The 26,506-nt window shown below is 36.1% G+C and overlaps 1 protein-coding gene across 1 annotated transcript in view; it reads left to right on the top strand.

The window, feature by feature from the left end:
- Dhc1 (dynein axonemal heavy chain 1) overlaps positions 1–26,506 on the top strand; it is a 620,756-nt gene that overhangs the window by 360,881 nt on the left and 233,369 nt on the right. Inside the window, exons 46-50 of the mRNA XM_090390121.1 lie at positions 3,319–3,385; positions 18,478–18,600; positions 20,482–20,612; positions 22,522–22,675; positions 24,962–25,126. Coding sequence (XP_090246247.1) covers positions 3,319–3,385; positions 18,478–18,600; positions 20,482–20,612; positions 22,522–22,675; positions 24,962–25,126 — 640 coding nt within the window. The remainder of the gene's footprint in view (positions 1–3,318; positions 3,386–18,477; positions 18,601–20,481; positions 20,613–22,521; positions 22,676–24,961; positions 25,127–26,506) is intronic.

Below are 26,506 nucleotides of genomic sequence, written 5' to 3'. Positions count from 1 at the left end.
AGCTTTTGGGATCAAGACTACAGGTATGGAGTATGCTAGCTGATGGTACAAAAATTTCTGCAATTAGAAAGAGAATAAAAAAAAAATTTAACATTTCAGGATTAATTTGTGTGCCTAGATGTAAATATACCATTGAAAAAATTTTGATTTGAACACAAAGCCAAAGAATGGTGGCTGTTCATTAATTCATCTGAAATAAATTTAAATGCAATGAGTATTAATATTAGTAATGGTAAATAATGCTAGAAGACGAGCTTATACAGCAAAAAAAAAAAAAAAAAATACATATATACATCACCTATCCATCCTCCTTTAAGAATTTGTCTACTTATTTCTTAAAATTATTCAAACTAACTACTCACTTTCACAATGCCAGGTGGAAGTGTGTTTCAACAATCAACTACTTGCTTGCTGAATGAAAATTTCCACACATCTGTTCTGCAATCATCTCTCTTCAATTTAAATTTATGTCCCTCCCCTTGTGTGGGCGCCTCTGTAGCCAAGTGGGCAGGAGCAGCAGTGCGTAGCACACGCTTCTTGATTAGACTGGGGTTCGAGCCCATGACCACCAAATACGGAGGATGTGGAAAGGTCAGGGAATGACCACCGTATATATCCTAAGCAATATGGCCTTAGTTGCTAATGCTCCTAAAAACCAAATAACAACAACAACCCCTTGTGTGTTGTCTGAGCAAGAGAAAGGATTTCATCAGCACCTCAGTCAGATCTCCTCACAGGTGCCTAATCTCCAGGCACTGCTATTTACAGAACTGATGCTTTTCTTGTACCCTTTTGATTCCCTCACTAATCTCATTCTTTTTCTCTACACCTGTTCTGAAAGATCTACATCCCTCCTAAAAGGAAGCTTCCAGACCCGTGTGTATGTAGCACTCAAAATGTAGCCTGACCCTTCCCTTATACAATGGTATAAACATCTTATCTCTCCTGGTAAAATTCCTGTATCTTATCAACAAAAATACATGAGCCATCCTTCTACCCTACCCTGAGTGTGGTACAATGTAATTGGTTTGTTATTCTGTACTTCTACCCATATGCAGTACCTGTATGACATATTGCATTTGTCAATGTTAAAATTCAATTGCCACTTCTCAACCCATCTGTCTAATTTCTCTAGATCTTGTTGCAGTAGCATTCCCTGATTACTCTCATTAATCACCCTGCCAAACTTCATATCATCTGCAAATTTAGATATTAAGCTTGATATGCCTTCATCAGTATCATTAATAAATATTGAAAACAACAGTGGGCCTACACTGAACCCTGGGGGACCCCATTCATAACATTAGTCCAAGAGCAGCAGTGCCCATTGATTAACACTGTCTTCTCCCACTCAAATATCCCTTTATCCATAGCAGTAGCTTTCCCCTAGTACCACACTGCTCCAATTTGTATAGCAGTACTTTCATGTGGAAAAGTGCCAAAAGCTTTTCTATAATCTAAGTATATGGCGCAAAATTAATTTTTTGCATCTAGTTCCTTTGTTACTTTTTTTTTTTTTTTTTTTGGTTTTTTTTAGGAGCATTAGCAACTAAGGCCATATTGCTCCGGAATATGCGGTGGTCATTCCCTGACCTTTCCGCATCCTCCATATTTGGTGGTGACGGGCTCGAACCCCAGTCTAATCAAGAAGCGTGTGGTACGCACTGCTGCTCCTTCCCACCTGGCTACGGAGACGCCTCCTTTGTTACTGTATCATAGTATTCATTCAGGTTGGTCAGACAGGTCACCCCTTAACAAATGCATGCTGTGACAGCATTCCTGTCTAGATGGTCATGTATTACATCTTTGACCAGTAACTCCATTATTTTCCCCAGCAACAGGTCTGTAATTACTCATTTCACCCTTTAATCCTGCCCCCCCCCTTATAAATGGGAGAGACATTTGCACATCTCCAGTCCATAGGGACTTCCCCTGAATCCAAGTATGTTCTCATAATTATGGACAAACACAGCATGCATATCACTTTGCTTAATATAATTAGATAGATCCATCGCCTCCATAGCCGAGTGGTCAGAAATAGGTAGGAGTGCAGTAGCACACGCTCTTTAAGTAGACAAGGGTTCAAGCCCCTGACTGCTAAATATGGCCGATCTGTCAACCCGCACTGGACCAGCATGGCAGATTATGGTCCATTTCCCTCAGCATGAATTGTTGAGGAGGCTTCCATCCTGCAGTGGGTTGATAATAGCTGCAGTTTACCTTTTTATGTTTTATCTAGTGGACCAACATGATTCATCCTCTTCCTTCTAGTATTTACATAAGTAAAGAAGTTTGCTGCTTATTATTGCATTATTTTCTAGAGACTTTTTGTAATCTGCCTTAGCTTGCCTAACCCTTTTGTGACTTTATTGCAGACTACTTTATATCTATTGTAGGTTTCTGTATTGCCTAATAATTTATAAACATTTTTCTTCTGTTATAATTCATATGCATTTTTCTTCTATGGATCAATTCTATAATTATATAAATATGGGTCAATTCAAAAAAGGGAAAATCTTTAATACTACTTGCTTTGTTGTATGCCTACAATGTAATTTAATTAAGGCTTGATAATGTCAAAACTGAGTTTCACATTGAAATGCAACAGAAAACTAGAGTACATAAATACAAGCTGTTGGGGAAAAATAATTGACTGGACCTCAGGAAGTTTATACTTGGTCAGCATGTTATTGTTCACTAGAATAAATTACCTTCCCATGCAAAGTGTTCAGTACAAAACTGTTACGGCCCCTCTGTAGCCAGGTGGGAAGCAGCAGCAGCAGCAGTACGTAGCACATGCTTCTTGATGAGCCCGTGACCACCAAATACAGAGGATGCAGAAAGGTCAGGGAATGGCCTTAGTTGCTAATGCTCCTAAAAACCAAATAACAAACAAACAAAACTATTTACACCACATGTTCAATCCATATGATACCACACCTATCAAAGAAACAAGGCAGAGACAAGAATTTTGACTGTTTTTTTTTTCTATAAGTTGTATAGAATTATTTTTTTTCTCCTTGCTGATGTTGCAAAAAACTAATTTCCTCAAATCTTTTGCTTTTACTAATACTAATATATCCCATTTCCTATTACATATCATAAGTTGCAAAAACTTTCTATATTTATTATCAATAACATAAAAATAAAAAGTAATAAATATATAATAAAACAGAAAAAATAATTTAAAAAACTTAAAATTTTATATGCATATGTTAGGAAAAAAGTAAAAAAAATTATACTGATATATAATTAATGCTGTTTTTTTTTTCTTCTGTTTTTTTTTTTTTTTTTTTTGGTATCATTTTTATGATATAGGGATGCTCCAGAAACTACAGGAGAAGAAGATGAAGGAGAAATAGAAACTCCAAAAATATATGAACCAGTAATGTATATTTTTATTGAGTTATATATTGAGGGTTTAGTGTCAAAAATAAATAGTAATATACAGGGTTGTTAAAATTAAAGTATCCCTATGTAGAGGGCTCTTGAGCGAGTTATAAGACTCATACTGAAGAGAAATTTGGACAACAGGTACAATAAAGAATGTGCTCGCCATTTATTGGAAAAAAAAAAAAAGTTACAAAATTTGTCACTATATGGCACTGTGGCAATACAAATCACTTGAACAGTGCTACAATTGTTCATTGTGTCCTCCATTTTGGTCAACAACAGTTTCCATTCTAAGAACAGCATTTTATACAGCAGAACAGCCATAGCCAGTACATGATGTATAATGCTGTCCTTCAGATCTGTCAGAGTTTGACATCCTTCCCGATAACACCTGGTTCTTCTAAAAACCCCACAACCAGAAGTTGCATGGGGTGAGGTCCGGTGATCGGGGTGGCCAATATGCCTGGAAACAATGGCTGATGACCCATTCGTCTGTAAAGTGTTACCTTAGCAATCTGTGGACACAACGGAGGATGTGGGGTGGCTCACCATCTTGCACGAATATGGTATCATGAAGGCACCCACATTGTTGCAGCTCTGGTATTGGGAAATTTGCCAACATTTCATAATATTGCTGTCCAGTGATGGAACAGGTGTGGGATCCAGTCAGTGTTACCTGTTCAAAAAAATATGGCCCAATCATGAATGTGGCCTTAAATCCACACCATACTGTCGCTTTTGGAGAATGCAACAGGACCTCTTGGATAACTCGAGGGTTTTCTGTTGACCAAATGCGACAGTTGTGCCTATTCACTTGTCCATTTAAGCAGAAGTGGGTTTCACACTCCAAAGGCTGTTCCATGGATAAGTGATATTCACTGTCATTCGCACCAGAAACTGAAGTGCATATGTGAAATGAATATCTGCATCACCATGCTTTAGCTGCTGTAGCATGTGCATCTTGTAAGGATAGTACCGCAACACCTGACACATTACTAGCCTTACAGTGGAATACAGCATGTCCACTTCATGAGAAACAGCTGGCACGCTTGCGCTACCACATGGAGATTGACTTGATAAATCCACAACAGCCATAGCCACGTTTTCAACACGAAAGGAATCCACTCATTTTTGACCTCTACCTGGTTGAACACCAAGATGTCCTGTCGCTTCAAATTTCGCAATCATTTTGTGGACAGCACAAACAGTCATAGGTCCATACCTTATGCACTTCTGGTGCCGGAATGCTCTGATAGCTGCAACTCCATTGTTGCTGTTCTGATATTACAGCTTCACTAATAGCACCTTTTCTGCAACGTTGTTGGCATTGCTGCTGTAGTGCAGGCAAACATCTACTATATGATTTTGAAGAGACTGCTTTGCTTTTATACAGTACAGTAGAGCTGAGTAGTGGCACTGTGGCAATAACTTGTGATTATTACGATTTTTTTGTATTTTTATGATTTGCATAATCGTAACTAATCGTAACACACCATACAGTAACAAATTTTGTAACTAATTTTTTTTTCCAATAAATGCTGAGCGCATTCTTTATTGTGCCTATTGTCCAAATTTCTCTTCAGTACGAGCCTTAGAACTCGCTCCAGGGCCCTCTACATAGGGATACTTTAATTTTAACAACCCTGTATATAAATTTATATTGTTTGTTTGTTTGTTTTGGTTGGTTTTTAGGAGCATTAGCAACTAAGGCCATATTGCTCCGGGATATGCGGTGGTCATTCCTTCACCTTTCCGCATCCTCCGTATTTGGTGGTGATGGGCTCGAACCCCAGTCTACTCAAGAAGCGTGTGCTGCACACTGCTGCTCCTTCCCACCTGGCTACAGAGGTGCCATAAATTTATATAGTAATAATAATTATTTATAATAATTAATAAGTAATGATTAATAATAATTAACAAGTAATGATTAATAATAATTAATAAGTAATTAATAATAATAATTAATGAGTAATTATTAATAATAATTAATTTATATAATTGATAATTAATTAATAAGTAGTAATAATAATAATAATTAATTTATATAGTAATATAAAAATAAAATAAATAGTTAACTACAAAATTGTATTTTTGTTTTGAGACAACGTTAGTTTTACTTTATACAAATAACAATGCATATCATGTCATAGAACTATATCTCTTTAGTACTTTACAAGTTAGCTTAGGCTATAAGCACATTTCTGGTAAACCAAGAAAATGTCAAATGACTTTTTCTTGGTTAATTACAAAAATGTTTACTACAAAATGATTTTGTAGTTAATGTTGTCTGACACTAAACCCTCAATATTTGTTCATGTTTAGGAAAAGCATCAGATATATTGATTGTGCTATCCTTCCATAGCTATTTATGTGTGTGCGTGCGTGCGCGTGCATGTGCTTTGTTGTTCAAAATGACAGATGAATAATTAGGTAAGTTTTGCTGTGATATTGCTTATAAGTTAACATTAATATTAGTGTTATTACTAGTGTCAAGTGATGCAGGGAAGCAAGCTCATACAGCATCATCCAAAAAAAAACCCACTTCCCACATCACCTGTCCATCCACTAATAATTTGTTGAATTTTTCCTTAAATTTATTCAAACCTACTTCCATATCATCAGATAGAAGATTCTTCCAACAGTCGGTGTTACCTTCTGGCTGAAAGCAAATTTCCACACACCTGTCCTACACCCATTCTTCCTTAATTTAAATTTGTGCTCCCCATTGTGCATTGTCTGAGCAAGAATAAGAATGCTATCAACATTTAGCTAACTCAAGCCATTCAAAGCCTTAAACACCTTAATCAGATTTCCTTGCAGGTGTCTAGTTTCCAGATGATGCAATATGCAGAACCGAAGTCTTTCTTGTTAAGTGTATCCTTTTTCCTCTTACGACTCTCATTCCTCTTCTCTGCACACATTCCAAAAATTCAAATCCTTTCTAAAATGAGGCTTCCAGATCATAGGCAGTATTCAAGATGTGGCCTAACCAGTGCTTTATACAGTGGAATATCCCTGTTGGAAAAATTCCTTTATGTACCTTATCCCTGTTGCAAAAATTCCTTTATATACCCTATCCCTGTTGGCAAAATTCCTTTATATTATTGACAAAACTCCATGAGCTCTTCTAGTATCCTGGCTGCACTGTTCAGAAAACTTCATGTCTGACTGCACAATTACATCGGATAATATACACAAAGAATATTCAAAATATGCAATAAAATATACAAAAATATACACCAAAATGTAATGATATGCAATAATATTTTTATATTTATTAACAGTTTATCATAATTAACTGAATTAAAGTATTATTATATCCACAATGTAAAAGTAACAAAACTGTTAATGAAAAGTTTTGGAATAAGGATCATTTTACAACTTTCACATGAAACAGTCTTTGTTGCAGTAAACAGCAGTATATTTATATATTTTTCAATGTGGTTCATTATAAATCTGTGGTATTTATTGTTAAAAATCATTAGTAGAGAATGATTTTTCTGCATCAATGGAGATCTCACACAATGGAGATCATTTCCATTATGGGAGGACAGTGTTTATAGCCACTGGCTATAAACACTGTTCTTCCATAATGGAAATGATTTTTATGGGCTGTTTTCATGATGTAGCTGAGTTATTCAGCCTCAAGTAAGAGTTTCATTGTGCTTTTTTTTTCATCCAGTAACTCTACTGAAGAATATACAAAATTAAAAACACAATATACTGATGTAGTTTTAATTGCTTTGATGTTTAACACACATGTACCACATTGATGCAAGTTTATGGCTAAATTTATAATTGAGGCGTTTACTTGAAATGGAAAGTTAGTTACTATTAACAGTCATCTGTTTTCCATAAAGTATGAAATCTGAAGTTCTTTTAAACATTATTAAATTTATTTCTTATTTTCTCCTATGTCTCCAGGGATGGTTTAAATTTCTGATTGAGCTTTCTCTATCTCTTCAGTTGCATGCTTGAAGAACATCCCTATGTTTTAAGTTCATTAATAGAATTGGTTAGCCAAGCAAAATGAGTCTCAATTAACAGCAAATGTTTTCTAACTAAACAATTGGAAAGAATTGCCTTAGCAGTGCTAATAGCTACAGTGCCACAGTATCCAAAGAATTGACAACTTTTGAATCCAAGTGTTTGACATAAAACAATGCTGTGTGTATCGTGTTCTCTACCCTTGTCAAAATAGGAAATGGTGGAAAGGAAGGCCAGATTGAATATCTCTGATCTCTGTAAATAGCTATGCATGTAGGACTTTTACACTGATATTTTTTTATAGAAGAATTAACTTTATTAACTTCAAAATTCTGAATTGTTTTTACAGGCCTATTTAGCTGTATGCTGATCAAGCAATATATATTAGGTTTGGACAGAAAATCTATAAGCTCCTTTTATTATATACAGAGCAGCATCATTAACAAATTAGCATTAGCATTAGCATTAGTAGAGGCATTTGATGCAAGAAAGCAAGCTTATGCAGCATCAGCCAAAAAAAAAAAAACCCACTTCCACTTCACCCCTCTGTTCGTTCAAAATACCTGTCCAGCTGAGCCTTAAACTTATTTAGGCTATCAACCTCCACCACAAGGGATGGAAGTCTGTTCCACCAACCAACCACCCGCTGGCTAAAGGCAAATTTCCGCACGTCTATCCTACATCTGTCTTTCCTCAATTTGAATTTATGCCCTCTCAGGTGATTTTTCTGAGCTAGAGGAAGAATCCCATCAGCATTGAGCATGCTTAAACCATTCAAGGCTTTATACACCTCTATCAGATCACCTCGCTGGTGCCTAGTCTCCAGACACTGTAATTTGCAAAACTTAAGCCTTTCTTCGTAAGAGCACCCCTTTGTTCCATTCACTAATCTTGTTGCCCTTCTCTGTACTCGTTCCAGCAGCTCTACATCCTTCTTGAAATGAGGCCTCCAGACCTGTATACAGTACTCTAGGTGTGGCCTCACCATTACCTTATACGATGGAATAATCACCTCCTTATCCCTGCTGGAAAAATTCCTGTATATCATTGACAATACTCCATGAGCTACTCTTGCAGCCCGTCTGCACTGCTCAGAGAACTTCATATCTGCCTGCACAACTACCCCCAAGTCCCTTTCATTCTCTACCACTGTAGTACCACAGAGTTGATACGTTGCTCTGGGGTTGCTGTTTCCCATGTGTAGTACTTTACATTTGTCAATGTTAAACTTCATTTGCCACCTCTCAGCCCATCTGCTCAACCTTTCCAGATCCTGTTGCAGCAGCATAGTGTCAGTAGTGTCCTTGACAACCCTGCCAACCTTTGTATCGTCTTCAAACTTGGACATTAAGCTTGATATCCCATCATCAATATCATTTATAAATACAGAAAACAATAATGGACCCAACACTGAGCCCTGAGGGACTCCACTAATAACATTAGTCCACGATGAGCAGTGTCCATTGATTATCACTCTCTGTCTTCTCCCCCTCAACCACCTCTTTATCCATAGCAGCAATTTGCCTCCAATGTCACACTGTTCCAATTTGTGTAGCAGTCTTCCATGTGCAACAGTATCAAAAGCCTTTCTAAGATCCAAGTATATAATATCAAAGTTATTCCCTGCATCCAGTTCTTTTGTGACTGCATCATAGTATCCAATCAAGTTGGTCAGGCAAGACTTCCCCTTAACAAAACCATGCTGTGTCTGAGTTATAACTGAAGTCTTGTCTAAATGATCCTGCAGTGCTTCTTTAACCAGTGCCTCCATTAATTTTCCTGGCACAGAAGTTAAGCTCACAGGTCTATAATTACTTGTGTCAGCCTTTGATCCTCCTTTGTGAATTGGGGTCACATTTGCACATTTCCAGTCTATGGGTACCTCCCCTGAGTCCAAGGAAGCTCTCATAATTATGGCTAAGGGTTTGCTTACTTCCTTTGCTGCCTCCTTTAATATAACTGGATAGATCCCATCCACCCCGGGTGCCTTTCTTGTGTTTATCTTCAACAGTTTCTCCTCCACTTTACTCCCAGTTATTTCAAGATTCTGTAGCTTACTGCTAGAGTTGAATACACCTCTGGCATTTCCCTTGCTGAATAACTCCTCATGTGTGAATGTCGATGCAAAATATTCATTTAGTTTGTTAGCTACCTGAGCAGGATCATCAACAGTTGACCCATCAATATCAAGTGGTCCAATCTGATACATCCCCTTCCTTCTAGAGTTTACATAAGTAAAGAACTCTTTGCTGTTTTTCTTTGCATCCCTTGCCAAGGATTTCTCGTAATCTGCCTTCGCCTGCCTAACCTCCTTTGTAACTTAGTTGCATATCAACTTGTATCTATCATAGGCTTCTGTTTCATGCGTTAATTTGTAAGTATCCCATGCATTTTTCTTCTTTGCCATATGCCTCATTAGTTCATCTGACATCCATTTTGGCCTAAACCTTGAACAATATTTCTTGGTTGGTATGTAAAGCCTAGTAGCTTCCAAGATAAGTTCTTTGAATGCTTCCCATTTTGAATTTGCTGTTGGTAACATCATCAGTTGGTCCCACTGTATAGAATTTAAATACTGTCTCAGTCCATCGTAGTCGCCTTTACGGAAGCAATAACCCTTCCCTTTACCCCTAATGGTAGTTACCTCTTTGAGTAAATCCCACTTCAGCACACTGTGATCACTGCCACCTAGTGGTTCATTTATCTGCAGATTCTTAATGCATGAAGAATCACTGCTGATAATCAAATAAGAGTATTACTCCCTCTAGTTGCCTCCCGAACATGCTGATGTAGAAAACAATCATCCAATAAATCCACAAAAGCCCTGCTAGTGTGTGAGTAACCAGCTCCCAAATTCCAGTCAATATCTGGGAAATTAAAATCTCCCATTATAAGACTCTCTGATTTACTGGCCTACTCTATTTCCCTGTACAGTTCCTTATTATACTCATCAGAGTCATTAGGCCTATAGCACACTCCTACTCTCAATTTTGATCTCCCAATGCTTATGTCACACCAAACTGACTCAACACTGCACTGTCCACTGATGTCGACTGGCTTCACTTCCTTGGTTTTTATGTGTTTCTTAACTAATAGCATAACCCCTCCCCCCTTCCTATCCTGTCTATCCTTTCTGTAGACGTTGTACTCCCCAAATTGCAGTTCTGCATCCCTTATATCTGTGTGACACCACGTCTCTGATATCCCAATAATATCTGCCTTTGATGTTTTGAGCAATACCTCAAATTCATCAAATTTATTTACTAAACTCCTAGCATTGGTGTACGCGCAAGTATACCTGCACCTGTTTCTATTCTTAGCTACCCTAACACAACCCATGTGTTTACTTGTACCGCAATGGCTCCCAGCAGTCTCTGAAATACCATGCATCTTGTTTTTCAGGCTTCTGCTCATTCTAATAGAAGCAGTGCAAGAATCTCTTTCACCTCTGCCAGTGGCTACTGTCAATCTATTGGTCTTTGTCTCCCCCCAAGCTAGCAGTTTTCTGACCCACCTAACACTGCCTTGATAGCATCAGCAAATATTCTTGCACCCTTTCTATTTAAGTGTATCCCATCCCTGTAGAGGCAATCTCTCCTGTTAACAAGTACAGTCCAGGCTGAAAAAAATTCTACCCCTTGAGCCTTGCGGCCCCGAGTGCCAAGCGAGTGACTATAGCGATTTCTAAGCGATTTTGAAAGCGATTTACTTAAAAGATCGGTTGATTATAGAATAGTGTTATTTTTCTGAAGTTATTTAATTTTGCACTTCTGAAGTAAAGAAGTTAGCTCACTTGACAGAAAGGCAAGACACCTTTCTTTTTGTATATAGGAATAACTTATTAACACACTAACAACTAATCTCTTTATCGCTTGGTCACTGGTGGCACCGCTCCTGCCTCCACATGGCGGGGCTGGAAGTCTGGGAGAAGAAATCCACTCTCCCAGGGCTAAAAGGAGCAGTAATGGAAAACACAAAACAGTCCAGCTGCGGATCTACTGATCCAGATCTAGATAGGCATGACCTAGATCATGATTTAAACCCATCCCATGCCAAGAGACAAAAAAAAGAAGGGACAGATTATTCTGCTCCTCTCTTTTTAATATTGCATTCCTCCACAGACCAACCACTGAGTAAGTTATCTCCATTTTTGATTCAGAAATGTCTCGAAAATGTGGCTGGCCCTCCAAAAATGGTTCGTCGATTAAGATCTGGAGATTTATTAGTGGAGATGAATGAACATAGACATGCAGAGAGACTCCTGAAAATTTCTACCTTTGGTGGAATTTCCACAAAGGTTACCCCACATGCCACCTTGAACTCCTCTAAAGGGGTAATATCAGAATGGGATCTCCTAAATGTATCGGAAGATGAACTTGTCCAGGAATTAAACAATCAAAATGTAATCCACGCCAAAAGAATTTTGATCAAAAGAGATGGAGAGCTTGTCCCTACTCGGACAGTTATACTGACTTTTAAAACACCAATTCTCCCCACAACCATAAAGGCTGGATACCTCAGATGTCATGTTAGACCATACATTCCCAATCCGGTGCGGTGCTTCAAGTGCCAAAAATTTGGTCATTCGCAAACAGTATGCAGAGGTGTAGTCACTTGTGCTGCTTGTGGTTCTAAAGAACACACACATACCGATTGTAACAAGGAAACTCAAAACTGTCCTAACTGCCATGGAAATCATTCTGCCTTCTCTAAGGACTGCGATCAATGGAAACGAGAGAAGAATATTCAGAAATATAAAATAGAGCATAAGGTGTCATATCAAGAGGCAAAAAAACAATTTACAACTCCTGTCAAATCATCTACGTATGCATCAATTACTCAACGACTACGCTCAATATCAACTCAAACTGACTGCTCAGTCCCTCCAAATATCTGGTTGGGCTAAATCAGTACTTTCTTCATCAAAGGAACACTCTCCCTCCAGACATGTAACAAAAGAAGTAAATACACCAGTAACAGTTCCTCCAGATAAGAATCCCAAACAGCAACAGAAAGAACAAATCAAGAGCGCTGAAAGAAGTGATAAATACAAACTCAGATCTGATACCATGGACATCGATGAAAAAGCAGGCGATGACGATACAATTCTTGAAATTCATCCAGAAGATGACTTCGACACAGGCAGACCAGTATTTTCAAAGAAGGAAAAGGGAAAAATAGACAGGCGTAAGCAGACTACTTCACGGATGTTAGCAGACACCAGTTAAAACCAAACAATGAGTACAGTTATTCAGTGGAATTGCCGTGGGCTCCGTGGTAACATAGATGACTTTATATGCTCCCCAACAATATTTCCTATCATAGACTGGACTGTTACTGATAACCCTTGTGGTAGCGATCACTTTCCTATCATCTGTACTTTCAGCTCAAGTTCTCCTCCCCAGAGAGAAATTAGGACAAGCTGGAAATTTGAAAAGGCTAACTGGACTAAATACCAGGAAATAGCTCGAATAGATACTGCCGTCATAACAACCCTCACAATTGATTCTGCAGTCAGGTATACTACTGGAAAAATAATGAAAGCATCGGAGGCTGCTATTCCAAAATCTTCATCCAAAATTAGGCTTCATCCAAAAATGTGGTGGAATGAAGCATGTAACAATGCTAAAAAAGAAAGAAATAAGTACTGGAATCTGTTTCGAAAATATCCAACTACAGCCAACCTCCTACAGTTTAAGAGAGCCAGAGCTAAAGCTCGTCATATAAGACGAGAGAGTAAAAAAGAAGCATGGGCACGTTTCGCTTCCACCATAAACAGATCCACAGATACTTCTAAAATATGGAAAAAAATCAAACGAATTAATGGCAAATACTCACAAGCAATTTCTCCTATTCTACTTGTAAGAGGGAAGGAAATTTCTGAACCTCTGGAGATTGCCAATATCTTAGGTAATTCATTTGAAACACTTTCAGCTGTTGCCACATATGAACCAGCATTTCAATTGTTAAAATCCCGGACAGAAAAATACAAACTAAAATTCAATACTGCCGTCCCATATTCGTATAACCTACCTCTGACCATGATTGAATTGCGCAGTGCACTTTCCCGATTAAAGAATAGTGCTCCAGGCCCCGATGGAATTTTTTACACCATGATCTTTCATTTAAGTGAGGATTCATTAACTGCTCTATTACAACTGTATAACAGAATTTTTCTAGAGGAGTATTACCCTGCTAGCTGGTGCCATTCTTATGTGCTGGCTTTCCCGAAACCAGGAAAAGACCACACAGATCCCAGAAACTACCGCCCTATTTCTCTAACCAGTTGTCTGGGAAAAACATTAGAAAAAATAGTTAATGCTAGATTGACATGGTTTCTAGAAACGGAAAACATTCTAAGTCCAAACCAACATGGCTTCCGGAGAAGAAGATCTACACTTGATCTCATTATCAAAGGAGAAACAAATATCCGGAACGCTTTCCTCAGAAACGAGCACCTAGTCATGATATGCGTTGACATAGAGAAAGCCTTCGATACAACTTGGCGATATGGGAGTCTTCAGGACTTACATAAATGTGGACTTCGGGGTCATCTGCCGATATTCATTAAAAACTTTCTAGGCAATAGATCATTTCAAGTCCGATTCCATTCATCATTGTCTCGAGCATATGTACAAGAAGAGGGAGTTCCCCAAGGTTCAGTGTTGAGCGCCACACTCTTTGCCATTAGGATTGATGCCATAACCAAGTGTATACCTAATACAGTTGACGCATACCTATATGCTGACGATCTTGCCATCTCATGTCACTCTCAAAATATGCGACTAATTGAAAGACAACTACAAGGTACCATTAACAAAATAGTCTCTTGGGCCAAAAACAATGGATATCGACTTTCTAAACCAAAAACAACAGCTGTACACTTCTGTCGCAAATGTTCTTTATATCCTGATCCAGACCTACAGTTAGATTCTCATCGTATCACTTTCCAGCCTAGTATTAGATTCCTTGGTGTAATTTTTGATAAAAAATTAAACTTTCTGGAGCATATAAAACATATCCGTACAAGTTGTCTTAGAAAACTAAATCTTCTGAGAGTAATTTCCTCCATGTCATGGGGCGCAGATCGCTACGTGTTGCTACAGCTATATCGATCGCTGATTAGATCCAGGTTAGACTATGGGTCTCCTGCATATGACTCGGCCAGACCGAGTGCACTTAAATGGCTCGATCCTGTACATCATAGTGCCCTACGAGTTGCACTGGGGGCTTTTCGTACTTCACCAGTCTTAAGTCTATATACCGAAGCCTATGAGCCACCGCTATATCTTCGACGACAAGTTCTGTTACTAAATTACGCAGCCAAAATCAGCAGTCTTCCACATCATCCCATATGGCAATATCTCTTTATACCCAAATGGAGTAAACTTTATGAAAGTAAACCACGGCTCAATAAACCATCTGGCATTAGGCTTCAAGCTCTTATCACAAGCTGGGACCTGAATTTTACTAACATTCTTCAGGACACTAGCATGGAAACCCAGCCATGGCAAATGCCCCCGATACATATTGATAGACACTTTCAGCAATGGGGAAAGAATAAACTTCCAGATTCCAACATTAGACAAATTCATAAGACCCACTCCTCTGAGTTTAGCACTTTCATTCAAATATATACAGATGGATCCAAAATTGGTAGTAAAGTTGGTACCGCTGTAGTATTACCAAATATCACCATCTCCAGACAGCTTCCGTCTGAATGCAGTACTTATACCTCAGAACTATACGGCATTGTTCTAGCTCTAGAGAATATCAAAGAAGAGTCGTATACCAAATCCATCATATATACGGACTCATTGAGTGCTGTTAATTCTCTACAGCGTCAATTCTTCCCTAGTCATCCGCTGGTACAAAAAATTTGGGCACAGCTACTAGAACTTCACGGACATGGACAGCTAGTAATATTTTGTTGGATCCCTGGACACGCTGGAATACTAGGAAACGAGCAGGCAGATGTAGCTGCTAAATGTGCAAGAAATGTGATACCATCTAATTTCAGGACTCCTTATATTGACCATAAATCCATTATCAAACAGATATATAAACAACAGTGGACACGCATGTGGCAAGGTCAAACAAATAATAAACTTCTTGAAATCAAGAGAGAACCCAAGCAATGGCAATCCAGTCTGAGACGAAACAGAAAAGAAGAAACCATCCTAGCCAGATTACGCATTGGTCATACATTCCTCACACATAGCTACCTACTAACAAACGATGATCCTCCACAATGCAGCAACTGCTTATGTTCACTAACAGTAAAACATATCATCCTGGAATGCTCGCTATATCTGCAAGAACGGAAATCTGCTTTCTTCTCTCATTTTCATAACTCCAGCCAGTTATCATTACAGAGCGTTCTAGGAGATCGTGAGGACATGAATGACATTTTTCTCTTTCTAAAATTGATAAATAAATATCACAATATATGAACCATATCACGTGTAAGACAAACCAAGAAGATATTAGACAGTAATCAGTGCATTATAGCCTAAGTTGCTGATGCACCAACAAATTTAACAACAACAACAACAACATTGAGCCTTGCACAATCTTTCCAGGGCCGAATTGATCGACAAGGCTCTCATCATATACTCCCTCCTATCGTGTCTGGGCAGAATTGCAGACACTTTCAAATTCAACCCTAATTCTCGGCTTTTGTTCAACAGTGACCTGTACTTGTTAAGTAATTCTGCCGGTCTCCTACTCTTAATATTATTAGTGCCAACGTGTACAACTATATCACCTTTTGTGCCCTTAAAAGATGATATTCGCTCTACAGCGTCATCAACCTTTGCCCCTGGCAGACATACCCTGGTCCTGTTCCAAAATCATGTGATTCACATTTTTGAGAACCTTTCATGCAAGCAAATACAGAAGAGATCTCGCCATATAATTTTTCACATACCAAATGTGCAATATAACAGCCACAAGTCTGCTGTTTCATTGGCAGATATCCAGTTGCATTGGATGTCTGCCACATTATAATATCATCATAAATAGCATTAAGGTAATTCCTTCTCAAAGCAAATTCATCTAGAATGTTTTGTTTGATTTATTTCAAAAATCATTTGAAAATGGATTGTTATCATTGCTTACCAAGGAAAGGCTTACTGCATCCTTTCAAAAATCACTCTTCTCTCAAAATACATGGCTTCATTGAAAGAAGCTGATCTGGTAATTTTTCTTGGTGTTTCTTTGTTTGGCTATAATGTGCAATGTTGTTTTAATATGTTGTCAATCTGGAAATTTTTTTCTGTGAAATGTTCTTTTTTTGAAATCAACACAGACGATAATATTGCCATCCACCGTGAAATTTGTAGCAATTCAGCAAACTGAATTGCTACATTACATATTCAAGGAACATATTTGCATGTAATTTAATCAATGGCAAAACACCTTTAATATGTTCTCCACACTAATATTGTTATTGTAATTTTGTGATGTTTTCAATGATTGAAATTATGGTTCCAAGTTTAATCCAAAAAACTGATCAAATTAAACAAAATATGCAGTGTTGCTAGTAATCCCTGTTATATGCCTATTCTTTTATTTTATTTTTTTATAAGTGTTTCCTTAAAAGTAGTATCCTTCCTGTCACTTCTGTGAACCAGTTGAGTTCCACTGTTGGATGGTTGGAATATCATCAGATCATTGTCTTTTCAGTTTCAATTTTGTGTTTTTGGTCTAGAAAAAAATAACATGGGGTAAGTTCAGGAAAATATGGAGGTTGGGTGCTACAGGAATATTTTTTGGGCCAAAAATTAAATTCTTGAATGAGGAGTGTAGCATGTGTGCAGCAGGGGCTCACATCTGGTGAGTATGGGCTTGGCACACCCAGGGTCCTGACAAGCTGGATATCATCATTCTTCTCTTTCTTGGTGATTCCCTTTTGATTTTCTCTCTCTTCTCTCTCTCTCTCTCTCTCTCTCTCTCTCTCTCTCTCTCTCTCTCTCTCTCTCACAGGGTAACTCGGGATTTTTTTTTTTTTTTTTTTGGCTGGTGCAGCATAAGCCTCAGACTTCCTTGTACCATATAGCTAATAATAATAATAATAATAATAATAATAATAATAATAACATTTGAGAAACCATCCACTATTTTCAAACAGCCTGTGGCATTGTCTCCTAACTTTAACTTCTCAGCTAAATTAGTATCTCTCTATAATTAATATCCCTTTATAATATTATATCCCTTGTTTAATGTCTGACCATTCTGAACAAATTCGTAATGAATGATCCCATACCGACATGACTGAATCTGTCATGGTTTTTTTTGGCTGTGGCAAGTTTGGTGACTGCTGCTGGGGTGATGGGTCATAGTCATATAACCATTACTAGTAGCAATGCAGTTGATGAAATTAGGTCCCATTTTTCCCTTTCTTTTTATCTCCCTGCCTAATTCTCAATGGTGAGCCTTTTTTGTCATCATTGTATAGCCTTAGTAAAAATTTTGCTGACACTTGACACATGTGAAGGTTTTCAGCCATAGTCACCTGAAATGATTCAGAAGAGATTCTCAATTCAGCAGTAATTTCCCAGATGGTTAATCACTGATCAGAACAAATTTTTTATTTATTTTTGCAACCATTTCATCACTGTTTTAAGTTGAAGGTTGAAAATTGACCACCTTCTCAGCTATTTTGGAAACATTTCATCTAGTGATAAATTACAACATTACTTAAAACGCATCAAAAAATGCAGTCCTTAACATATGGAGGATTTCCATTCTATTTTTCCTGTTCTTTACACAAAACCTGATGGATACTTTTGTTCTGCTTTTATGTCCATTATGATTGTAGGGGAGGACTGAGACACGTTGGAACTTCAACACATGCTGCTCATTATGTAGTTGAACAGAAAGCAATTTGAACCCATAATGTGATGACTTCCTCATCTATGTTTACTCTACTTTTACTACTTATTTTGTAATAAATAAAGTCATAGAACTTTTTGATGAGACCTGATATATTGTGTATTTTAATTCATATGTGTTAAATTGTATTAAGGTATCATTAACTTAATAAAAATAAAAGACTGCATCTTTTCTTTATGTTTTGTATTTTATATTTCATAGGTAGAATCACTTGCAATTTTGGAAGAAAGACTGGAGTCGTTGCAAGTTCTGTATAATGAAATGATCCGGGGCATAGGAATGGATCTTGTTTTCTTTGAGGATGCAATGCTACATCTTGTAAAGGTTGGAATTTTCTGTATTATTAATTAAAGATTTTATTATGGCTTTCTTCAAAGTAATCATCCATTGTTACATTGCTGGTAAAGTTTGAGAAAAGGAATTTCATTTTCTCTCAATATATATTTTAATTTCATTATCCATAATTTTGTCCCCAGTTTGGTACCTCCCCATGTCTTTATATTTTCTTAGAGCGAAAAATGTTATGCATAATATTAAAGCTTAAATATTTCCATTCTTTCAAATTGAGACCTGCTTTTTTATTGTTAAGGAGGAAATTTATTCTGAAGGAAAGGATAAAATTCATCAGCTTGAGTTCTTATGTTTGACAGCCACTGTGAAAGGGCCAAAAAATGTTTATAGTAATTTAATTATCCAGTACCTTACTATAAAAAAAAAAAATGGAAGCACAGTAAAAAATATTTTGGAAACAGAGGTCAGAGGATAAAAAAGACCATGAAGAAGTGGTCCTTGGCATGAATAGGAATAGACTGCTAAAAAGTCAGTAAGGCAAGGATTATGTGTAATGCAGATATCTGAAAATGGGTTTCCACATAACAGGTGATTGGGACCTGACAGTGACAAATATTATTTTTCTGGGAAGGCAATTTTTATTTGACTGGTCATGTTAATTCAGATTTCATCAGATTCTCTTGATATTGTGCCATATCAAGAGAAATCTGATCACCATAATGTTTGAGCTGTGAGTGATGACATAGCATACTAGAGTATCATATTCTGGAGGGTATAGTGAATGATACTCCACTGTCCTAGTAGATATTACTATCCCATGCTTGATCAGTCCCAAGTATTAAAACCCCTTTTTCCAATAAGATGGTGCACCTTCCTTGTTGGTACATAGCAGCCAACATTTTGGTTTAAAATCTGCATGGAAGGCTGATAGATGAAAGGATCACACAAGAATTTTCTCTGTCATTTCATGACATTAGGCTGTGATTACTGATTGTAGGATTTCTTAAAATAGGTGTACATCTATTTTTACTGGTGTACATCTATTTTAATATACATAGGTGTATATAATATATATTAATATACTTATATATACTGTATATTATAAGTATATATATTAATATAATACATTGTATTAATATATATTAATTAATATAATATATATTACTTATATATATTAAGATACATAGGCGTATTAGTTTGTCAGTGCTGTTTCCATTGAAATGGTTGCCATAAACTTGGGTATATGCCACAAAGCTCTGAATTGTTTTCCATAGTAGTGCTACTTGTCTTATTATAAAAATGAGAATAATTTTTAATTGGTAATTTTTTTAAAGATTATAGTTTTAATTATAGTGTGTCTATATTTTCTGTTTTGAGGCTGTTTTATATGCTCTAAATAGGCTGTTTTATATGGCTCTAGGTATCTCCAAAGGTTCTGCAATACATTTAAAACTTTTTAATAACAGCCTAATTGCAGGGTCACCTTTATACCATGGGACACCCTCTCTACTTGGAACCTTTGGAAGGATCCCTCCTTTTTATAATTAATATTTATAACTGTAAAGAACTCTTTATTGTATTACTGTATATATGCAGTTTTATTTTAAATTTTAAATAAAGTATTATTATTTCTAATACAATAGAATGTATTTTGTATTTTCAATAAAAATAATAGATATTAAAGCTTGTGTATATACAGGGTCTCTATAAAAGATCTGAACAATTTTATTCAGGTGTCTTGGGAAAGTTTCCCATTACTACTTTCCCTCATATGCACTCTTAATCAAACACTCTTAATGAACATAACAGTTTCAAACATTCAGTTTATTTAAATTCATATGTACATTCACTTTATGGTATGTAGATAATTACTGTTTCTAGGACTTTCTAAACAATATTGTGTTTTATTTTCAGATATCTCGTATTATTCGAACAGAAGGAGGACATGCACTATTAGTTGGAGTTGGAGGATCAGGGAAGCAGTCCCTTACAAAGTTAGCTTCTTTCATTGCAGGATATAAAACATTTCAGATAGCTTTAACTAGGTAATTTTTCATTGCAATACAAATTCCAGTTTTTCTTAAAAGCAAAAACCAGTTATCTCAAAGTATATTTATATTTTAATATATATGATATTTATATAATAAATATCATATATATCTAATTAATATAATTATATATCATATATATACCTTATATATAATCATATTATTAAATTTTCATAGCATTCAATCAGTATGTGATCAATCAGTAAGTGTGAGTGGCAAAATGACAAATAAGACATCATTGTAAAATGGTGATGACATGAATGTCACCTTTTCCTTATTCTCCATGTTACTACCATTTGCCCTAAAATCATCTTCATATAATAAGAAAAGGGTTTTTAGAAACCAGTCTTTCTAAAATTCTCACTTCTAGAAAAGATTGATCTAAGGTCATAGAGATATCAGGGGATGAATTGGTATATATCTGAAAATCAATAAAATAAAAAATTAATAAAATAACACCATTTTTATTATTTTAAACTTCTGGAATATTTTTTTCAATTATTAAAAATGAATTTGATTACTTAAAAGTGTAATATTAAAGTCTCAGCCATGCCCTTTGAAGATTTGGGACCCTTTAATGTCTCAGTAATTTTTTCAAGGCGCACCCAGACCAAAAAAAATACCTAACAGTTTCGTTTAGTAGTTAGGTCCAAACAACTTAATAAGAAATGCTGAAACTGTGAACTACCTCGAGCTAGTAGTTCGCGTGGTGTCTGACAGATGTCGAGTATCGCTGTGTTTCCCTCGAAAATTTAAAATATTCCGCGGCGCACAGTTTAAGAACCGCTGTTTTATGCAATAAACATTTAATTCCATAATTATTTTCATTATCTTTTACATTATATACAGTTAAAAAGTTATTTAAAAGGTATTTTTAAAATTCTTTATGGACTTTCCAGAAGGTCAAGGACCAATTATAATTTTTCCTATTGGTTATGATATTCAATTAACGCGTTTCCGTTTTGCGTAATGCGCTCGTGAGACGAATTAATCACGTTAATCGAGGCCCGCCTGTATTATTTTAATTTTTTGATTTTTACTAAAACTATAAGATGCACCTATTTATACATGTAGAAGCCAAAGTTTTGGTGAAAAAATGGCATATTTCAAATACAAATTCATAAATACTTAATAAACAAAATGCCAGTGAAATAAAGCTTTTGTTCTAAAACGCTTATAATGCCAATAACACATTGTTGCTACTGTCCCACTCATCATTACTGTTGTTATGGTCTGAACTTTCATTTTTCTTCAAAAAATGCATCGCCTTCAAGCTGTCAGTCATTGCTGACTGCATTTCTTGAATGACATGACAACTGTCTTATGTTTTACTAACTCCCACAGATTTTTCACCCATTTTCACACCTGGGAAATGGTTGGTCACTTCATTCATTCTGTTGGTGTCAGATCATGATTTAGTGCCTCCATCCATTTCATCTGCTGTCTTCACACATGAATACTGTAAAGGATTTGTTAATTGCATTGTCCAATTACTGCAGTTGACTAAGGCCTCCTGGAATTACAGCTAACTCTGTGTTTAATTCAGTAACTGTCCTTTTTTGCTGTTCTCTGATATGTAGTCTGAAATGGTTACAGTAAAAGAGCTAGCTCTTTTAGAAGACCACTTGGACATTTTAACTAACTGTTTTTAGCCTCAGCTGAAAGTAAAGGTATCACTTCATGCACCTGATGTACTTTTTGGACTAAGATTCAGGGGAATTTTAGGCAACATTTAAAATGTTACCTAAAATTCTCCTGATTATAAAATATTTTGATTTTATAATCGGGAATTTTTTTAAATGATTATAAAATATAATATTTTTTCATTGGAAACTGGCATGGTAATGTGATTTTTATTGTACATTTTTTGTTCAATTTATTGTACTCTTTTTATATATCTATATAGATCGTATAATGCAAATAACCTTCTGGAAGATTTGAAAGTCCTGTACCGAACTGCTGGTATACAAGATAAAGGAACAACATTTATATTCACAGACCAAGATATCAAAGAAGAAGGGTTTCTGGAATATCTCAACAATGTCCTGGCTTCAGGAGTTGTAAGTGTAACAGTCATTAAGAATTGATAAACTTAACAAATTGACTTTTTCCATAGAGTGTATATCATACAGAAACACTGGACAAAAAAATTAGTTACCTGGGTAATTTTCCAGTTGTAATATGTAACTCATCCTTTAGCACAAATCATTTCATGAATTCTCATTGGTAGGAATTTAAACCCCTTAAATAGTTTAATCAGTATAGGCCATTCTATAAATATTTGAGCCCATAATTCAGTCAGCTTTTGTGGATGCCATTCTTACATGTTCACTTTATGTTCAAGATAGTCTCATGTATTCTCTATAAGATTTAAATTCGGTGACTTGACTAACCAATTTAAATAAATGCTCTACTATTCCCTCGTGTTCCTCATGCCATTTTAAAACCAATGGAATACAGGGTGTTCCAAATGGCACTTTAAAACCAATGGAATACAGGGTGTTCCAAATGGCACTTTAAAACCAATGGAATACAAATTATGAGTATTCCTCAAATTTCAGCAAAAGGCACAACTTAATCATCCAGAATATTTTAGCCAGCCTGATTCATTCTGGTTGGGTATTTCAAAGTAAGGGATCCAGTTCATAATAGTTAAAACATCTCCAAAGAAATACTGATCCACCAGCAGCTTGTACAACACCAAATGGATGGAGCCTTGCACACAGTCTGGGTTAAATGCCTCATTGTGTCTTCTGCGAACTTAATGCCTGATATCATTAGAGCATAGGCAAAATTTGGATTTGTCAGAACACATCACAGTTTTCCAATCATCAACAGTCCAGTTTTATGCCTTTTTTACCCATATTAGCCAGGCTTTATAACTTTTTTTTTTTCTAGGTATCCTACTCCAGATATCTGTCTTATGCAGTTCTCTTAGCAGAAATCAGAAATCAGCTGATGGGGTCCTTGTTTTATTTCAAATCATTTTTCATTTACTATATGAACTGTTCATTGCTGGTCATGATTCCTTTCCACCATAATTTTGCCACTGATTTTTGGTTGGTTTCAACTCACACCATTCCTCAAAACTTATTACTCTTCTTTCTGAAATGCCAGCAAATTCAGCTGCTTTTTTTAACAGGATGTCCTTTAGACCTACCAAATGCTATCACTTGTTTTTCCACTCACTAACACCTTTTCTGCACCCTATCTTTTGTGGTGGATATCCTTGCTTCTTCATTCACAGCTGGTATATATATATATATATATATACTAGCTAACCTCATACTCTAATTATAGTGTGCTCTAAACAGACAAGTGTAGAAGATACATATATTTAATCTGTTATGTGCTGTAAACAATACAAGTGACTGATTTTTTTGTCTGGTGTCTGTTTGGATGAACAGCTAGGCAACAGATTACAAATATTACCATGTTAAATGTTAATGTTCATCACACTGCTCAGTGTAGAGATCACTGATTCCAATAATATGCTGTAATCATGAAACCATATTGTTAATTGTTGCTTGTAACTTTTTTTGCTTCAGATTGCTCTCAACGCTGTATGCTGTTTTTTTTTTTTTTTTACATCTGTCACAGTGTTTCAGTGTTGTCTTAATATAATTTTTCCTTTGAATAATCCCACCTCACCCTTTTCTGTTGCTGATATTTGTGAAGAGCAGCCAAGAAATTATAACTTTTTGGTAATAGAGATTAACCATCAAAGCATAATCTTTCAGCAGAAGTGTCATGGTGAATTTCAACATATTTTCTGGTATAATTCTTCTGTGGACCCATCATCAACATATAATTCAGAATCCATCCATATATTGCCATTGTATTGCACTGTGTAGAAGGTTTATGATGATTTATATTCTTAATGTTATTTTGTGGAATTTTTTTTTTTATTATTCTTTTCTGCTTTGCATGACTATTGTCTGTTCTAAATTTTAGCTCTGTATGATTAGTTCTTTTCAGTTTACAGGCTTCAAAGTGACATAGTTTAATTATGACCTCTGTACATTTTTATTTTTAATATGTGTTACATTTATTTACCTTTTGTTATTCCATTCTCTATATCATATGCTGTTATTGTCTTTTCTATTTTGTGTGATATTGTCAATGAAAAAAATGATATTAAAATCTCAAATGTAAGGAAGATTCATAATTCTCCAGGTGCATTTTTGACTTATTTTATTCTTTTCTATTTTCAAGGGTATACTGAAACCTGACAGTGTAGTCACTCTCATGGTCACAGAATCAGAAATCAACAAATTCAATTAATAAAATGAAGCTCAATGCTTGTTTATATTAGCATTTCTCACCATTTTTTTTCTTACTTTCAGGTATCAAATCTTTTTAATCGTGATGAACAGTCTGACATATTTCAAGAGCTGTTGCCAGTTATGAAAAGAGAATTTCCAAGACGCCCTCCAACACAAGAAAATGTTATGGAATATTTTCTCTGTAAAACCAGAAAAAATTTGCATGTGGTTCTCTGTTTTTCTCCAGTAAGTTAATCAATTATTATCTTTTTTTATCGCATAATAATTAAGAATGCTAAATAAGGATATAGAGTATGAATATACAATATTCCATTCATGATATAAACTCTAATAAAATAATCATAACTATTATCAGTATTATCTTTATGTACTCTTTATTATTTGTATAGCCCACACAGGCTTTTAACTACATTTTGTAATTAAAACAACTATTTTAAGATTTTCATTTTCCACTTCTCTCAGACACTGAAAAAAGATACACTTCACTTCAAAAAAGCTAGTTTTATGCAAACAATGTGTATTGACTATTATTTTCAACCCTCTCATGGACTGACCAGTTTTTACATAATAAGGTTAAAGACTCTTTTAACAAAAATTAACATAGGAACTGGCTGGTACAGAATCTATTGGAAGATCTATGATAATCCATTGTGTTCTTCTGTATTTTCAGATTATTATTCTTATTATTAGCCATATGGTACAAGGAAGCCTCAGGCTTATGCTGCACCAGCTAAAAAAAAGAAAAAAATTCCTGAGTTATCCCCTGTGTGTGTGTGTGTGTGTGTGTGTGTGTGTGTGTGTGTGTGTGTGTGTGTGTGTGTGTGTGTGTGTGTGTGTGTGTGTGAGAGAGAGAGAGAGAGAGAGAGAGAGAGAGAGAGAGAGAGAGAGAGAGAGAAAGGCATCACCAAGAAGAGAAGAATGATGATATCCAGCTCAGGACCCTGGGTTTGCCAAGCCCATACTCACCAGATGTGAGCCCCCGGGGTTGACCACACTGTTATCACATAACTAACACAGCTCTGTGTTAGTTGTAAGCACAGCTTTGCATAATATTATAATGTATACTATACATAACAGAAAGTCCTTTAGATACCTACTGATAATATGGTAATCTAGCTGATTATGTTATTAAGAGTACAAGGCAGCACTTCCCATTTCACCTGTCTCTCCCCCCAACAGTTTATCTAGTTCTTCCTTGAATTTATTTAAACTGTCCATCTCCACAACATCAGATTGTAATTTGTTCGAATAATCAGCTACCCTTGGGCTGAAGACAAATTTCCACACATCTGACCTGTAACCATCCTTCCTCAATTTGAATTTATGCTCCCTCTTTTGTGTACAGTTTGAGCAAGAGGAAGGATTTTATCAGCTTTGCACTTACTCAAACTGTTCAAGGCCTTAAACACCTCAGACAGATCCCCTCACAGGTGCCTAGTCTCTAGATACTGCAATTTTCAAAACTGAAGCCTTTCCTGGTAGGAGCATTCTTTTGCTCCCCACACTAATCTTGTTGCTCTCCACTGCGCCCATTCCAACAGATACATTATTCCAAAAATGAGGCTTCCGCACCTGTATACAGTATTCAAGATGTGGCTTAACCAT

Source organism: Mastigoproctus giganteus, chromosome 2, assembly GCF_048544385.1.
Source record: "Mastigoproctus giganteus isolate SK-2022 chromosome 2, ASM4854438v1, whole genome shotgun sequence".
Classification (NCBI taxonomy): Eukaryota; Metazoa; Arthropoda; class Arachnida; order Uropygi; family Thelyphonidae; genus Mastigoproctus; species Mastigoproctus giganteus.
The sequence above is the reverse complement of the archived record's forward strand: the minus strand, read 5'-3'. Positions and strand labels throughout refer to the sequence as shown.